Source organism: Branchiostoma floridae, chromosome 11, assembly GCF_000003815.2.
Source record: "Branchiostoma floridae strain S238N-H82 chromosome 11, Bfl_VNyyK, whole genome shotgun sequence".
NCBI lineage: Eukaryota > Metazoa > Chordata > Leptocardii > Amphioxiformes > Branchiostomatidae > Branchiostoma > Branchiostoma floridae.
Genome location: NC_049989.1, coordinates 17,857,949 through 17,876,024, shown reverse-complemented (window position 1 = coordinate 17,876,024; position 18,076 = coordinate 17,857,949). Strand labels below are relative to the sequence as shown.

Genomic DNA, 18,076 nt, shown 5'->3' with positions numbered 1-18,076 from the left:
AACTGGACGAGTTCACTAGAAAAAAAGGCCAGGCGTGTTTTGATTTCTTTCTCAACACGTCTTTATACAAAACAAAAGAAACTGTACCAAATAACAAGATTATAAAACATTTCATTTTATAATATTTGTATTTATATATAAAACTAATTATTCTGTCTTGTTTTTTGTTTAATACATGGAATAAAAACTTTCAAAAAAACTTATCTCCCCTAAAAGCTTCGTGTGATTAGTGGGCCAAAGGTCAACGTCCTTGTGGCCAGGTCCATCCAGACGCAGGCGTACAGCCACGACCACCTCAGCATTCACCAAGGCTGTTTCATAAGAAATCTCAATTTCTTGAAGAAACTCGACAAGAGGAAAAGGTAAGACGATGTTATCCTGTTCCTCTGTGATACTGTCTTACTCTGAAGTTCGACATCGGCGTCTTAAACGATATATCTGCGCCATTTTAACGTTTACATAACGTTAAACCTTCATACGCCTCATTGCGATTTCATTTTCAAGCAGATGCAAAATGGTTTTGGCTCTTTCTTGTACGCCTTCATTTCACTTTTACTACTAAGGCAGCCATAAAACATATGAGTAAGCAAAAAGGTTTGCAAGTGAATAATCATAACCCTTAACCAGCTACAAAATCGTAGCTGTAAAATTATTAGCTCAAACTATATCTGCTTGGCGACTTGGGTTTTCCATACTTGTCTTGAGACTTGACAAAGGAGGTTTCACAACTCCTTACATAATATGTCCTTGCTTCTTAGCTGTCATTTGTATCTGTTACTTTTCACCAGATTCTTTGTAAACCTCGACTTAACCTTGATGAGCCACATATCTTTTGGAGAGTCAAACAAGTACAACTTTAAGGTTCTTGACCCCATCTTAATTTCCACGCAACACATGGTTTAGTTTACACAATAGGTGAGTAATGACCGGCATAGGGATCACGTAATCCACACAGTATATAAGGGGTTGTGCAAGAAAACTTTAAGACACATTTTTATCACCGATTCAGTAAAATATGAACTGCACCAGCAACTTAACGATTCTAAAGGAGGGTATAAGTTGTATAAACGTGAGTACTTGGTTATTTTGCTTCGTAATATCCAGCTTTTGTAAACGTAGAAAGTCATAGAAACTATTCAGTTAGCAACACACCAGTTGTGTACGAGAGGTACGAGCTGCATAAGACTGGACTGTAAGATTTTGATTCATTCTAGGAAGATCAAAGTAGGAAGGCTTTTTTCAGTAATTGGAACGGTTTCAACTGGAGCAAGACTCCTGATTAACCAAAGGACTCTACTCTACTCTACTTTGGAGTGACTTTATTTTCAATGTGTCCCAGATGTGTCTTCTGAAATTCGGAGACCACGACTTTATGTCCCATTCAAGCAAGAAGACATTCCTAACTGAAGCCAACTTGGTGTTACCAAGGATAAAGCTCCTTGGTGTTACTGTACCTTTCCCAAGGGCACCACATTGACTGAGGGTTGCTAACATAAGGATCTCAGCCCAGAATAAAGATTCAACAAGTCAACCCATACCAGAAGACCACCTGTGTTGTTCTGATTCTAGTGAACAGCTGTCATACTCATAACTTATTGATACACATGTATATTAGCCTCTTCTTCTTTGCACCCTTTAAATTCCCCTGAGTACTGGAACTTCTGCTTAACTTACCACATGTGGCACCTGTTTGATAACTTCCCTATAAAGGCATTGTATGAAAGATGCCTTGGGATTTCAGTAATTTCTTTAATTCCTTTTTTGTTTAACACTTGATGATATAATTTGCTTATTTCTATGTGCAAAGTTTACAAGCGCAAGTCTTCATATGTATGAAATGCTTCAGAAGGATATAGAAGTCAGCTGTCAACTTTGTGTACCAAACGATGACCTCAGAGTCAGAACACACCTTGCGATTTCGTCATGTATCTGAACATACCATATATGGTCATGTTGGTAGAAAGTTCAGTGTAGGGGTTACCAAAGGTCAATGTTATCTTTTTCAAGTCTGACTTTGTTACATTTTGAGAGACAAGAAGGTTTAATGACAGTGTTGGGATATTAATTTTTCTAAAATTTAATTGTCAATCTTGAGTTCAAAGCACTAGGCTAGCTAAAAAACTGTTTACATAGAGCAGTACTTAATACCAAGGTCTGATGTAACGTCCTTGTTAATACATAATACTTAATACATAATACTTATATTAGTTTAACCTACAAGAAATGTTATACAGCACAAAAGGTTTGTTATGAGCGCGGAGTATCGTACTTAGGTCTGTGTTACTGTACACAGTCCTATATTTATGATACGCAATCTCCACATTTGTGTTACACAATCTGCGTACCTGTATTACACAACTACCGTATCCATGATATGTAGGGCAATACCATTCTACTGTATTTCTACTACTGTATTTCTATGACATTTTCGAGTGAAGATAACGTTACATGTATAGCAAGCAGATATGGTGCAAGCAGAAGGCTTGGAGGTAAACTGGAGGGGAAAATTTAACTGGATTGACTCTAAAAGAATGCACAGACTGACAGAGGTATAAACTCATAGGTCGATCTTCGAGCTTTGTTTACTTCTTGTCTTTCTAAGTTACGGTAAGGTTAATTGTTTTAATTCGTTGGTTGGCTAGGGGAACGGGTTTTCTGCGCGTGGAGAATTTGCGCGCGCGCGTGAAAAATTTGCGCGTGAAAAAATAAAGTTCCTGAAATATGTCAGAAAATTTGCAGCATGGAATTCTAAGGCAGAAAAATTTGATCCTTTGATATAATTTCCCATATGTAACCAGAATTTTTTGTTTGAAGAAATCCTGATTTTTAGATCCCTTGGGAATAGGTTCATTTGCATATTTTGAACAATCCAAAATCCCATTAATTTCACAGAAATACATGGAAAAATTACTTGTATGAGGTTTTATATTGTAAAATGTTACAATTTGAGGTTTTTCTCCATTCTAGTAGCTTCATTTCATCTTTTTTGAAGCAAATTATTTCACGCGCAGATTTCAAACTTTTTTGCGCGTGAAAACTTAACATTTGAAAATCACTTGAAAATCAATCAGATCGAGATTTTTTACCCTAGAATGCAACAATACAATACTTAATTCCATTCTGTGCCATCTTGTTTTAGCTTTTTAAGTTTAAAACTGCAAAAACTTTTTGAATCCCTTGGGAATCAGCTAATTTGCATATTGTCACGCGCAGATTTTTCACGCGCAAGTTTTCACGCGCACATTTTTCACGCGCACAAAACCCCAACCCTTGGCTAGTGGGCCCCTTCTGGTAGGTTCTATCCTCAAGATTTGTATTCAGGATAACCATACATTACACAAGGCAGCCATTTTTTTCCGTGCGAAGACAAGTGTGTTAGAATTTAGATTCTGTCTGTGTTTGAATACTGTCTAAACTCTAACTGGGTCACTCCTTCATTTGGTATCCATCCTTTCCCTGTCCTGTCAATCATGCTTGCAGGCCTTCACAGCAAGGAGTGACAGTGATCAAGGACTTTTATCTCTAATGATAATAAGCCAGCTCACAATTTGTGAATCAAACTGTGAATCAAGCTGTGAAATCCCAATATGTTGTTGTTGTTGTCCTAATATGTCCTAATGTCACAGTTTAAAGCCCCTGAGTCATACACTAGTCTGTCTGGACATCTACTTATCATGTACTAGACAAGATGGGCCTTGACCTTTGACCTTGTGCAAACCATAAGCTGGTTTTTGTCATGAAATCCTTAACTGTTACAGTATATACAACATAAATTCTAATAGTATGTAACCTGTTGCAGTTTGTTGGTCTAATCTATATTTTCTGATGGATTTTTTTGCACTTTGGACATACTGTAAATGCATGTTAGTTCACGGTGATTTAATTTCATGGTAGCTGGAAGTGGAAAAAGCACTTTTTGCGTGCGGTGGTTTTTAGTTCGTGGTAGCACCTTGCACTGTAGTCTCTTACTGCCGTGGAAAAATGGTCGCAGTACCAGTAGTTTTAAGTTCGCGGTACAGCGGCCACCCCAAAAACCACGAACATTAAACCACCGCGAAAGTTTTTGGTCACAAGGTCAAGGACCCTGGCGGTGTGCCAGCTGTGTACAAGGTTTGTCAAGGTCATATTTTCATCTCAAACTTTGGACTATACTGCAATACCAGGAGTGGACTTCTACCTCTTTTGATGGTATGGTATGATGAAGACCTTGAGCTTATATACATACATGTATGACATACGTTTGTATTTATATTTAGGGCAACTTGAAGTCATTTTATCGATTTCTCATATCTTGGGTAAAAATATGTCAAATGGACATGGAGGCAGGGAGGAAAGCATGATACCCTACATTTGTGTTGTTGACCTTGTCGTGCCTAGTGCCACAAGTTGACACAGGGCTTCTCTCCAAGCTGGCTGTTTTTTTGGTGTTTTCTTACTTTTTGGCGTTTTTATCGGGCTTTCTGTTTTGTACCGTATTTCGTGGCCCTAACGAGACGTCAACAAAACGGTACAAGGTAGAGAGACTGATAAAAACGCAAAAAAAACAGCCGGAGCCTAACCTCTGCTTGGAGAGAAATATAGGGTAGCAACTTTCCTTGCTGTTTCTGTAGCGCTAGCAGAATATATTTTTACGGAGAGAGCAGTGTGGGGCCAGACCCTCCCCTTTATTGCAGCTTGAGGCACCTCTTCAAATACAGGGACCCCTACTAGTATTTACAAAGGCAGAGGCAGCTCCAACCTAGATGCCCAACTCAATAAACACTCAATACCCAGAATTGAACCAGGGTCTCCAGATTTCAATGTTGACACCAGGAGCTCAACTGTGAGACTGCTACCACTTGAGCCACAGCGACACCCCAGCCCTACTAGTAATAGTATGTGTATGCCTCAGTTTTATTTGCTCTTGATGTGTATTACATGTAGGTCAGTCTTACATGTAAATGTGAAGGACATGAGGGCCAGCGTTGGAAACATCTGATCTGTGGACCAGTACATATGCTCAACTCTTGCCCATCAGAAAAACGTACATTTGTACTTAATGAATAAAATCATAAATGAAATAGAAAATTGTGCATTGTTGTCCTCTAGATCTGGCTTGTAGGAGGACATCCTTTGTTCTAACCCACCTACATAAGATTTAAAAAATTCAAGTTTTGTTGCAGTACCTTAGGAAGCCGCTAGGGGGCCCATTATCGAACTTGACCTTCATCTTCCTGGCCCCCACCCACCTACCAAATATCATCAGGATCCATTCAAGAGTTCTCGAGTTATGCTGTTTACAAGAAAGCAGACGCACACATTCGGCCCGCTACCGCCCTGATGGAAAAAGGCTACGCCAACCATTTTCGAACACGACCTTCCTGTCCGCATCGGTGCAACCGCCACTCAAATACCAAATATCAGTAAAATCCATACACAGCTTCTCTAGTTATACGCTGTTGACCTACATATTGGGACACAACATAACCAAAAATATAACCTTATCGGCGAATGTAATGAGTCTGTGTTCATACATTTGTGCATTTGTGTAGGTATTGGTAACATAAGGGTGTCAGAACATAGGGGTGTTGGAACATGTGATAAGGGCACTTAAACATATTGGTGTGACAATGGTGTCAGACAATAGGGGTGTAATGTAGGGTTTTCAGAACATATGGGTGTTGAAACATAGGGTTTTCAGAACATATGGGTGTCGGAACACGGTTGTGTCAGAACTTAGGGATGTCTAAACATGAGGATTTGTCCAATGTCTTGAGGCCAATTTATGCTAAGGTTAGAATGGAGATTGGAATTGTAATATGATTATTTTAAAAACATGACTGAATTCAGTTCAAACCTACCAGTATTTTAATACAGAAAGTAATAGTTATAATATGTTAAGATTTCTACAATCCAGCTTATAACGACTATCTGTCTGTCACTAATGTAACGAAATTTACCCTCCAGGCAGTCTAGGTATGTACCACTACCCTGTACACTTTTTTGTTTATACTTGATGACAGTGAAAATATGGCTTGCTTCTATGAGAAAAAGATTAGATATTGATGACTGGAATTTGGAGTTTGTCCTTGTTATCATCCAATTTGTCCTTGAAAGCATTTCCGTCCTCGTGGCATATTTGTTTTTGCCGAGTGTGCGTGCGTGCTGGTTTTATTTCTGAGACTTTCAGGACCCAACGGTTTGATGTTGTCGTATAGTTGAGAATTCCAGGTTGCTGGAGGTACATGTATTTGGGTTTAGGTGCTTTTTCAGGTATGAGTTATGCAATATAATATATTTATTATGCAATGATGGTAAGTGAGTGTGATTATGCAATACCTCATGACTTTCTCATAAAGTTTCTGTGAATGATACTTGCTGGTTCAGATATTTCTGAAGGTTATTTTGTTGTGTTGCACATGAAATTTTCCTATGAGTAAGAAAGAAATAGACTACACGGTCAACCATAAAAATTTGGATATTGCACACTTTGAAACCGAATGACTGCAATAGTCTATTGTCTCCTGGCTTTGCTACATAACCTTCTACAAATAAAAAGGCATACAAATGTATACTATATTATGATATCTGTCTCGACAATGGTCGTCAGACAGTAGTTACTCGTGGGTTAGGCGACATGTCTGCCTGGCCTGCACTTGGCTTTTTAAGGTGAAATGTATACTATAACATTTGTATTAATTTGTTAACTGTGTTGTTAATTGTTCATGATTTTATCATGATCCATGCCCCCCTCCCCCTCCATATGGGCTCAACCTTTCATTGAATTTGAAAAGTGGCTAAAAAGTGGAACCATAGGTAAAATACCGCCGGATCAGTTGTGTGCATCATCGCGCAACTGTGTGTAGACGACATGCCAAACTACATACGAATACGGCAAAGGGAACATAGAAATACAGATGCAAACACTCATCACATTGGACAACAACAATACTCTGCCATCGGAGGTTACCCTCCGTCACAGAGTAACAAGACATCAAGTTAAAAGAAGCATAGGAAGTTTGCATTTTAATTGAATCTGAAAAATTGCACTAATGCCATCTTGATATTGTCTGCTTTAGAAAGCGATCATGACAGACATGGACCCTGACGAGACACAGTCCGTGCCGTTGCCGGCGGCAACAGAAGAGGAGCCGTTCCTCGGAATGACGGACATCTTCCTGGTGTGCATGATCCTGGGGCTCACCATCTACTGGTGGTTCTTCAGGGACAGGAAGGCCGCCGCCACGCCTCAACAGCTCGTCAAGCCTCTCACTGTTGTGTGAGTACACCTCATGGCCATCTCCAGCTTAGAATTTTTTCCATCCCACTCGTTGTTTGGGATCCCATGTTGATGATTTTCCTGGTTGAATATGTCATTTTAAGCTGATGAAAGTATATTTTCAACAGTTTCATGTCGTTTTGAGGACAGATGGGGTAAAATTATTTTCTGTCCCAACAAGCAAATTTCTATCCTGGGAGAGAAGGACGGGTCCTGGAGACAGCCCTGGTACACTTACGGAAACATATACAGTATACCCGGTCAGCTGACCTTTGACCTTAATCTCCAAACAGATCCTACGTGCACAGTAGCATAATATAGTATCAAAAGCTGGCAGAGGAGTAAGCCGGCCCAGGATTGTTTATGCCTAGCCAGGGAGGTTTTATACATAAAACCTACTTGGCCAAGCCAATGCGAAAATGTCAGCATGTCCTGCACTTCAAGCACAGCTGTATGTAATCTATGGAACCAGAGTCCCCCAATGTGTCCCCCCCCTAATCTGTTCCACCTTTCAAACTCAAGGTCAATGTCTGAGACCATCATGCGTGCTGTTCTGCATTCTCTGGGAACACACATACAATGTATATTTTTTTTATCCCTTGTTTTTGGCAAATCTTTGGTAGCAAGCCTAATAGAGTACATGATTTTGATTTGTCCTACAACTTCTCCTTTTGTTTTGCCAGACAAGTTGAAAAAAAGGTGAATCAGGTGTTACTTGAATCTGATTTACTATTACTATTAGCTACTTAATGAAGTGAGATATTAATTAAGACTAGAGGATAAAAAAGCTAAGGTTTTTGATGGTTGAGAAGCACACCCGTCTTGTTAGCTGTCTAACACATTTTCGTGTTGTTATTTTCAGTCCACTGTCAACTGCAAGCAGAGATCCAAGCTTTATCAACCGCATGAAGAAAACGGTTAGTATTGTTTTCCCCTCTCCAGTGATTTTCTCTATTGGTAATACAGTGTCATGTTTTCAATAAGAATTAGACTTAAGTTTTCAATAAGAATTAGACTTAAGTTTTCAATAAGAATTAGACTTAAGTTTTTTTTTAAACGTTGTAATGAAACCACAAATCCTGATTCAGAAGAATTTTATCAACAAAGTTAAGTTGCTTTTATCAAGCACAGTAACACTGTTCATCCGGATAAGTTGCCACAAATTACATATCGAAACTGGAAGGCACAACTGCACTCCTCTGCAGCATAGAGTCTGCAAATTTTGTGATCTACAACAGGTAGAAGATGAACAACATTTTATTTTACACTGTAAATTGTACCATAAGGAACGGATTGTGCTTTATGCATATATAAGAAAAGAGTTTCCATATTTTGAACATCTTAATGTAACAGATAAATTTCTATTTTTGATGGGCCTAGATAAACCCTGTATATTAAACATTATTTGTTCCTATATCTACACCTGTACAAAGAAGCGAGAAGATGTGGACCATGAATGTTAGCTTAGTACCTTCAATTAGTTAAATTGTATCTTGTTGTCCCTGCATATGTCTGTTGTGTCTGTTATCAGTGACCTGTACCTAGCCCGTGGAGGCTTGAATGTACAATAAAGGTCTTTCATTCATTCATTCATTTAAACAGGGAAACAAAAAAAGAATATACGTACATGCTGGCACTACAAGAAGTCTGCTAAGGAGGCTTTGTAGTGTTTCATTTTGTGTTTTGATGGACAATTTTGGTCTTCAGTATACAAATGAAGTTGTTTGTGTGTTTGTTTGTGCAGAAGAAGAATGTAGCAGTGTTTTACGGCTCCCAGACGGGCACTGCGGAGGAGTTTGCCGGCAGACTGGCGCGGGACTGTATACGCTACGGGCTGAAGGGATTCGCTGTAGACCCAGAGGAGTGTGAAATGGTAGGCATTTTTTTTTAAATGACAATGAATGATATGTAACACATATTTGATGAGTTGACATTTGACAGAATGACGAAAGAACATGGGAAATGTGCTTATTAAATATCATGGTTATCAACAACAAACATTGAGGATTTATGCCTTTTGCCGTGTTCAAGGAATGGCGAGCTATCTTAACTCACCATTGATTGTAGTGGCCCGCTCTGATTTATCATTAAGTTCTGTCACTGATTAGTGTCTTTTAAGATTGCCCATAGTCATGGAGTTGTTTTGCTGTCTTTTATATTATGCTTCTTGTTCCTGAAAGCTGCCCAGCCAAGCCCCAGTTTGGAAATGTGACCGTAGTATTACCACAATTCCCCATGCAAACCCTCAGTATTTTTGGTAGTCGCATCTTAATAGTCAAACTAAGTTCAGGACATCTCAATATTTATCCTTGGTCCACATTAATGTCTGAATCCTTATTACTTTCCATCTATTAGGAGGAGCTGACCAGAATGGGGGAGGTAGAGAGCTCCTTTGCTCTCTTCTGTCTGGCGACTTACGGTGAGGGCGACCCAACAGACAATGCACAGGAGTTCTTCGATTGGCTACAGGAGGACCACGATCTCAGCGAGCTCAGATATGCTGTGAGTCCAACAAGAAAATTGTTTTTTCGTTGTTTTTTTAAGCAAGAAAAGCAAATTTTGTTGTGATAAAGATATGGCAATTGTTGATATGTATAACTGTACAAGAAGACCACTTGGGATAATTAGAATTTGGATGGACAGGTGGTAGCTTTAGACAGGATTTTTAGTGCTTGTGCCAATGGAAAAATTAGATGGTCCTTATGTAGAGTTGGTTACTTGTACTGGTTTGACTGTATATCAGTGGCCAGGTGGTTCTTCTGTAGAGGTAGTCACTTGTCACTTAGCATTTTAAAGGCTCTAAATACTATCCAATATACAAAAGTATGGCTAAAGATTTAAATCATAGCACTGCATTTTGGCTGTTTTATCTTAAAATTTCCAGATGTTATATGACTATGTCAACACTTGAAACTTGTGCAAGATCCTTCACATTTATTTTCATTCTTCAGTGGTAGCAAAAATCATGGAATGTCAGTTGTTTTTAACAATGTATTGATGTGTTGATTTCTAGGTGTTTGGGTTGGGAAACAAGACCTACGAGCACTTCAATGCCATGGGAATTTTTGTGGACAAGAGGCTTGAAGAGATGGGTGCTGTCAGACTCTGTACAGCCGGAATGGGGGACGATGATGCAAAGTCAGTACTTTGTCTTGTTGTTTTTTATTTGCACATACAAATGTACCTCATGTACCACATGCATATGGTTTTTGCCAAGATGTCCCATTACACATTTAGGATCATCCCATGACTTTGATCCTTACTCGTATAGTATAGTTCTTGTAAACACAACCAAAATGCATCTTTAGCTGGAACAGACAATGTTTAAAGACCTGTTGTTATTGTTATTGTCAGTAGAAATAATTTTTGTAATGCTTATAATTTTTTTTTGCATTTGAATATATTTTACCCTTTTACAACCACCATCTATTTTGGTTTGCCACATACATTCATAAATCTATGAGCTTTATCTTCAGTATGAAATGTGGTCTATAATATATCCACATGTTGTGTATCTTTCCTTACAGTATTGAGGAGGACTTTGTAACGTGGAGAGAGACCTTGTGGCCAGCGGTGTGCGAACACTTCGGTATCGAATCCGTGGGAGAGGAGGGAGTGTAAGTCTTGTCTTGTTTAGGTCACTATTGAACAATCCAGTTTTGAATACAGTAAATTCGTTAATTTTCATGGGGATTTTTCATTAGTAAGGTTTTTGTTTTTGTGTCGTTCGACTCTTTTGACCAGTAAAGTTTGTTTGGCCACATGTGGTTTGATCCACCAATGAAAAAAACTAAAGCCAAGGTCAACAATTGTGTTTACCAAGGACATTATATAGAAGTCCTTGGGTTTACCAAGAGGCTGTTGAATTGTTATTGAAATCAGGAAGCCTGGGTGACATCTACGTGGTAAAGGTTCCTACAGGGTCTCCTAGCAACGGTAACCTAGCAACAACTTTACACGCGTACATCCTTGTCCAATCAGATTTCCATTCAGACTGAATGCATTGATAAATGGAAGGATCTTGGTAAACACAACTCTATTTTTAGTGAAACTGATGAATGGTACATTAACGACTGGCTACTGATGTCTTATTAGACACAGAACAACCCTAAGTGCAGTCAAAACTTTTACCTGTTTTGAACTTCTAACTTCTAACTAGAAGTAAATAGACTTACCCCATAGCCCTGCCCACCTCCGTCAGAGGGTAGAAATGCAAAATGAAAACATACAATGGCAATTGTTTGATGGACATGCGACCACTCTCTTGTTGTTCAACTGATAATTACCATGCCACCATTGGTTGAATTTCTAATTGTGATGGACAGTCAGGATGAGAAAAGGATCAAGAAGGGTCAACAACTTTTGAATTTTTACAAAGACGGGAGGGAAAACAGCATGGGAACCGGCTGAAGATAGCAGTAAAGCTTTTGTTTAGTCAGGATCGGAGAGGGATGAAGAAGGGTCAACAACTTTTGAATTTTGACAAAGACGGGAGGGAAAACAAAATGAGAAGCAGCAGAAGATGGGAGTAAAGACAGTGTTGCTCAGTCTAACGGCTGTTTTACTTTGATAGACAGCCAGGATCAGTGTATTATGTAGGAAAGGGAGCAAGAAGGGACAATCTCTGATATAGCGGCTTAGCAGTAAAAAAGAAGAAGAAGAACTTCTTGTGATTTTTACAAAGATTGGGAGGGAAAACAGAAGGGAAGCAGCAGAAGATGGGAGTAAAGGTTGTGTTGCTGAGTCTAACAGCTGTTTTCCTGTCCGTGGTGTGTAGGATGAGGCAGTACACACTGGAGAAACACGAGGACATCAACCAGAACGAGATCTTCACGGGAGAGCCCACCCGACTCAACTCACTTACACAGCAGAAACCGTGAGTCTTCACAACAGTAGTCTTGTATTTACTGTATTTTCTGTAACGTTATCGAAATTTGCACTTTTCAAAGTCCAAAAGGTGCTGCAAGCTGTTGTTATTAAAGTTGGGGTGCTACTTTGCTTCTGGTTATTGTATGGAATACTATGGATAAATGGGAAAAGTACTTCAAGGTGGTACAGTTCTGGGAAGGATACAAAACTATAAATGTTGTTTTTTTTGTTTATCTTTCTATCTGAGTTATTGTGTAGCTTGCAGTAGGTGATTCACAAGTTTGTAGAGACAATGCCAGTAGGGAGCACTTTTTTTTTTAATTCAAGCAAGGGCATAACAGAAAGTGTAGAAGTCCTGATTCAAGCAAAATTACATGGAGATAGAGAAGAAAACAGCATAAATTTGAATTTATTTGCTTCAAGTTGTGTTCACATTTACTAACTGCTATTGTGCGGCCTAGGTGCTTACTCAAATTCATTATGCAAGATTCAGACTAGTACCCTACTTGAAGCACAAATCACTAAATGGCATGTGACCATCTTCTCATTTAATGTTCACTTAATTAAAGTAATGATCCTTTTTTTTCAGACCCTACGATGCCAAGAACCCGTACATGTCATCTGTCAAGGTGAACCGAGAGCTGCACAAGGGAGGGGACCGGTCCTGCATGCACATCGAGTTTGACATCTCAGGATCCAGGATCAGGTAATACAGCACTGGATTGTTTCTTGGTTTGATACTTCTGAAGACAACACTTGTTGAAAAAAGTAGGTTTTTTTGTGTGTGGTGTGAGTGGTTCAAAACCCAACAGTTCCATAGTTAGTGAAATCATAGTATGAGTTCACTTAAATTAAACACTGAATGGCACCCACTTAAGACCCTTGCAATTCTGGCTGTGGAGAGAGAGTACTGTAAATGCATTAAAGTTCGCGGGGATTTAATTTCGCATTGGATTTAAGTTCACGGTAACACCATTGACTGCAGTCTAATACCATAATAGAAAAATGTTCATGGTGGTTTTAAGTCCGCGGTGAAGTGGTCACCGCGAAAACCGCGAACATTAATCCACCGCGAACATTTCTGCATTTACAGTTGTTGGCCCACATGATAACCAGATTATTACTTTGAAAAATGAAAGTACAGATAAGGTACCTGGGAGGTGGCAGTATAATCTCTTGTCAAGATAAGTGCATACCAGTAGGCTTCCAGTTATTTCATTATCATTTAGATACTGTCAAATGTACTGTACAAGAAAAGGATGAGAGTTTGCTACAGGTGTTTTCTGTACCTCAACAAGATTGACAGTATCATACATTTTTACATTTAGTGACCTTGCTTTGGTATGTGGACTTGAAAGCTAGGCCTAAACTCTCTGTGATTATTATGCCAGTTACATGTGTTTTGATAGCACTAATTATCCCCTATCCCATATCAAGAACTACATGTAGTTCACTGTCCTCTTAGTTAAGAAGAAATTCAAGGGTAGAATTTCTTGTCAAGGAGACCTCTTTTTATTTAATTATTTAGAAGAAGACCTGGAAATGATTGAACAAGACCTGTCTACCACCCCCAAAATCAAGACCAAAGCTTGTTCAGGACCTGAGATGATAAAAAATGTACTGTGAGTTCTATATTGACAGGGGACACAACATCTAATCATTAGTTCGATTGCCCAAAACCTAAGGTCATGCCAAATTTTACATCAATCCATCCATAGCTTCTGGAGTCCTGCTTTAGTGCTAAACCACAAATACTTTTAAAAAAATTAACTACTCAGACAAGGTAATGATTGACATGTTGTCATTATTGTACAGGTACGAGGCAGGTGACCACGTGGCCGTATACGCAACCAACGACCCCTCCATGGTGGAGGAAATCGCTCATCTCCTCAACGTCAACCTGGACGAAGTCTTCACTCTAAACAACGTGGATGGTGAAATGCTAGATCTAATTTCCTAATTAAGATTATGAAAAAATTCTCTTCCCACAAATTGAATTCTATGTAATTTGTTTCACAAAGAGAAGAGTAATAAAGTAGAGAGAATTAAAGCAAACTTGAGAAAAGTAAGTAAATGGTTAAAAATTAAACAAGATTTTGTTAGATTATATACAATGCAGTGATTGGCTAGTAGTAAAATTTGGTAGTAAAATTTGTTGGTTATTTTTAATTCCTAATGCAATTTGGGTTATCATTAATGTGAGCACAAAACATGACAAAAAATTGATTTGTTTCGGATTTTCATGTATTAGTTTTACAGTATCGTTTTGTTCAAATGTCATGTATTAAATGAAAAAATGAGTTTTTACCATCAATATAGAGTTTGCTTCTGGGGTCCTGATATGTCAACAAGCAAACAATTTTTTTTAAAAAGCAACAAATTTATGATGGCTGTTGTGATATTCACCATAATAATTCTCTCGCAGATGAGGCAGCCAAGAAGCACCCGTTCCCGTGCCCAACAACATACCGCACCGCCCTCCTGCACTATGTGGACATCACCCACCCCCCGCGCACCAACGTCCTCCACGACATCATCGATTACGCCTCCGACCCCAAGGACAGGGAGTTCCTCACCAGGATCACTGCATCCGCTGGAAAGGTAGAGTCCCTGTCACTAACTCTGTAGCCAAGTATCGTCGCCTCCCAACCTTCTCTAGACCTTTGTTGGGAGTAACATGTGACACACAAAGCCGACCATTTCCTCCTGACCTTCTCCAGACCATGGTTGGGAGCTATCGCAAGCAAGGTCATCTGTGGTTGAAAACTGATATAAACATGGCACAGTACTGCTACTTTCATTCTGTATCTGCATACAAGAATATTACTTTGTTGAATACTTTTTGTGACTGAAGTGACAAAAAAATGACTTTAAAGATGTGTATATGAAGGAATCAAGTACAAGAGTTTACTGTGAATTAATAAAAAAAATATGTTAATAGTGACATTAATAACACTTGCCTTTAAACTTGCTACCAGTGACTAAGTTTACCAGTTTTGTGGTTTAAGTTCTTTAATCCCTCATATATCTATATGTGCCCTCTCTTTCTCCCACAGAAAGAGTTTGCTGAGTGGGTGACGGAGAGCCACCGTGACATCCTGCAGATTCTGAAGGACCTGCCGTCCCTCAAGCCGCCCCTGGACCACCTGTGTGAGCTGCTGCCGCGCCTGCACGCCCGCTACTACTCCATATCATCCTCACCGAAGGTAAGGACTTCAGAACCCCACTTTTCCCCTGCGCAACACTTGTCAGAATAGGAAGACTGAAAGGGTGTTACATTTGTCATTTCCAGATACAAAATGTAGTTACATAAAAACCAGCAGCCCCTTGTATGGGCTAGCTTCAGGTGTAAGCCTCAAGCATGTAAAAGAACCCAACACACTCAAAACAGTAGGAGTGTCCCGGTGTGCTTGGCATAGTAAATACAAGCTGTAGCAAAGCCACATAGCCCCAATTTTACATACTGGAAAAAGCATTGTGCTTCACTTTAGTTGAAAATGGCAGATGAAGAAAGAATGTTTCCATATGTTTTCAGGAGCATCCCGAGAGAATCCACATCACTGCTGTCCTGGTGGACTACCACAGTAAGATTGACCGCAGGATAAAGGGCGTGGCCACCAACTGGCTCGCCACCAAGATCCCCAACGGCCCCGACGGCCCCCGCGTCCCCATCTACGTCCGCAAGTCGCCGTTCCGCCTCCCGTTCAAGACCACGACCCCCGTCATCATGATCGGACCCGGGACCGGGCTGGCGCCATTCCGAGGGTTCATCCAGGAGAGGCATCATGCCAAGGCCGAAGGTGAGATTTCATCCATGATTTGTCTTTTGTTCTTTATTATTCATTTTCCATAGACACAAAAAATACACAAAACATTGGTAAATAAAGAGATAAATGTTTTGTTTATTTATTCATTGTATCCTTGTTTAAAAAATGTGAATGAAAAAAATTTGTTAAAAAAGGTTGTGATTGAAAACTTTGTTTTTAGGCAGACCAATCGGAGACACCGCCCTGTTCTCTGGATACTTTTGCATACTAGTAGTTGTTCGAGGAGAAGTCCCAGACAAGCAATTGCTGCTCTTTGTCTCATCCTCGTTTAGTAACCTAAAACTGGAGCAAATTTTTACTAGCTGCGCTCAGATTGGAGAGAAAGGCTGTGATCAAAAACTTTGCTTTTTAGGCAAACCAGTCGGAGACACCATCCTGTCCTCGAACTGATATGTAATCTGAAACTTGAGCACTCTGATTGTATAGAAAGGTTGTGATTGAAAACTTTGTTGTTTAGGCAAACCAATCGGAGACACCGTGTTGTTCTCGGGCTGCCGTAAGAAGTCGGAGGACTACATCTACCAGGAGGAGTTGGAAGGATACGAGGGAGACGGGACGCTTTCGCAGCTCAACATGGCGTTCTCCCGCGACCAGGCACAGAAGGTGTACGTTCAGCACCTCATCAAACAGAAGTCTGAGTCGGTCTGGAATCTGCTGAACGATGGGGCACATCTGTATGTGTGCGGGTAAGTCTCACCTGTCTACCAAAACACCTGATAGACCTTGCATCTATAGAGCAATTCAAAGCTGTGGTAGCCAAGCATTACGGCTACCCCAGCTCTGCCCAGCTGTAGGACCAATGCTATACCCTTGCAAGCCACGATGTATAGCACTGCCTTTTTTTGTTGTTGAATGATTTCACTTCACCATTTTGTTTAACCACCACTCGTCAAGCTTGGACACCTCCCTTGGCATAATGTCCCGCGAGGAGCTTTGCCCAGTATCATGTAGATATTGATTTTTGTTGCATCCTCTGAATTTTTTTAGAAACTCATTTTGTCTCTGAAGGTTGAATAATATTTTGAACATAGCTGTTGTCTCAGATGCTGAATCTGAATTGGTGAACTGGTATGACTCACCAGCTTTGCATTCAGGTGGCAGAATTTTGTTACATCACCCTGAATGACTTGTTAAAGCTTAACCAAAAGAATTTATTACATGTTGTTCAACAACGCACTGTTGAGCTAGCGAGCATAGCCCAGTGGTTAGCGACCCTGCCTCTGGAACTAGAAGCTACGAGTTTGATTCCGGCTGTGTCGCTAACCCGACCTGCACGCTACCGGAAAGTTTTGCAGTCCTTAAGACTGGACGTTAAGCTGTGGTCCACTGTTCATTGTGCTTGTCGAAAAGAGCTAGGGGGATTTCCCCATTACAATGAACCTGTAAATACTGCACATAGCAGCTGTCCTCTCTTTCACAACCAGTGGGAGACTAACTCCACAGTGAGCTAAAACTGGATCGAGATCACTTTCCTTATTTTCCTTTTCCTGTTCTGCTCTCCACAGTGATGCTAAGAAATCTTCAAGAGAGTTAGAAGGATAAATCAATGGGAGGCAAAACTTATGACGGGCTGGTTTGTTGATGTATAGTTCAAGTGCTAATCAACGACACACTGTTCTGCTGTCCACAGAGACGCCCGTCACATGGCGCACGACGTGGACATGGTCCTCCACGAGATCGTGGAGAAGAACGGAAACATGACTCAGAGCCAGGCCAAGGACTTCATCAAGGGGCTCAGGAACAAGGGCAGATACGCCTGCGACGTCTGGAGCTAAAACAACAGGGCAGACCCTTTTTTTAACTTGAAAGATCATCTGTGATGGTAGAAGTCATTCTTGAACTAGTTTAACTGTAATATCCAACACAAAAATTGGACTCACCCAAATTTTTGACTGAACAGCACCAGTCTTTGTCAAGGAATCCACTGCTGTCGTGACATCACGTTATGTAGATAGAACACGTGACGCAGTAAGCAGTGGATCATAAGTTGCAGAAAGTATATGACTCTTTTTTTGGTGATGCCTCGAGGGCAGAGGCTTTTTCAAACACAGGACAACCTCTGCAAGACAGGGAAGAACGGACGCTAAACCGGATAGTGAGTGTGAGTGAGTGAGGAGTTAGC

At 40.1% G+C, this 18,076-nt stretch overlaps 1 protein-coding gene across 2 annotated transcripts; it reads left to right on the top strand.

Moving 5' to 3' along the window:
• Positions 1-214: 214 nt before the first annotated feature.
• Positions 215-17,787, top strand: LOC118426312 (NADPH--cytochrome P450 reductase-like). Of its 2 annotated transcripts, none has more exons than XM_035835619.1 (15): positions 215-362; positions 7,059-7,258; positions 8,121-8,175; positions 9,003-9,131; positions 9,614-9,760; positions 10,272-10,396; positions 10,786-10,875; positions 12,036-12,134; positions 12,717-12,833; positions 13,943-14,061; positions 14,553-14,728; positions 15,184-15,333; positions 15,663-15,927; positions 16,412-16,640; positions 17,585-17,787. In XM_035835619.1, exons 2-15 carry the CDS (start codon positions 7,068-7,070, stop codon positions 17,727-17,729), a joined length of 2,037 nt encoding a protein of 678 aa, XP_035691512.1. In that variant the 5' UTR covers positions 215-362; positions 7,059-7,067; the 3' UTR covers positions 17,730-17,787. The 2 variants fall into 2 exon arrangements, with proteins under 2 accessions (XP_035691512.1, XP_035691511.1); XM_035835618.1 differs by lacking the exon at positions 215-362 and adding an exon at positions 946-1,069.
• Positions 17,788-18,076: the final 289 nt, after the last annotated feature.

Coding starts and splice junctions, on each gene's coding strand:
- LOC118426312 (XM_035835618.1), top strand. CDS start 1,016: ATGAACTGCACCAGCAACTTAACGATTCTAAAGGAGGGTATAAGTTGT. Junction 9,761..10,271: donor TCAGCGAGCTCAGATATGCT/GTGAGTCCAACA, acceptor GTTGATTTCTAG/GTGTTTGGGTTGGGAAACAA. Junction 14,062..14,552: donor CACTCTAAACAACGTGGATG/GTGAAATGCTAG, acceptor ATTCTCTCGCAG/ATGAGGCAGCCAAGAAGCAC.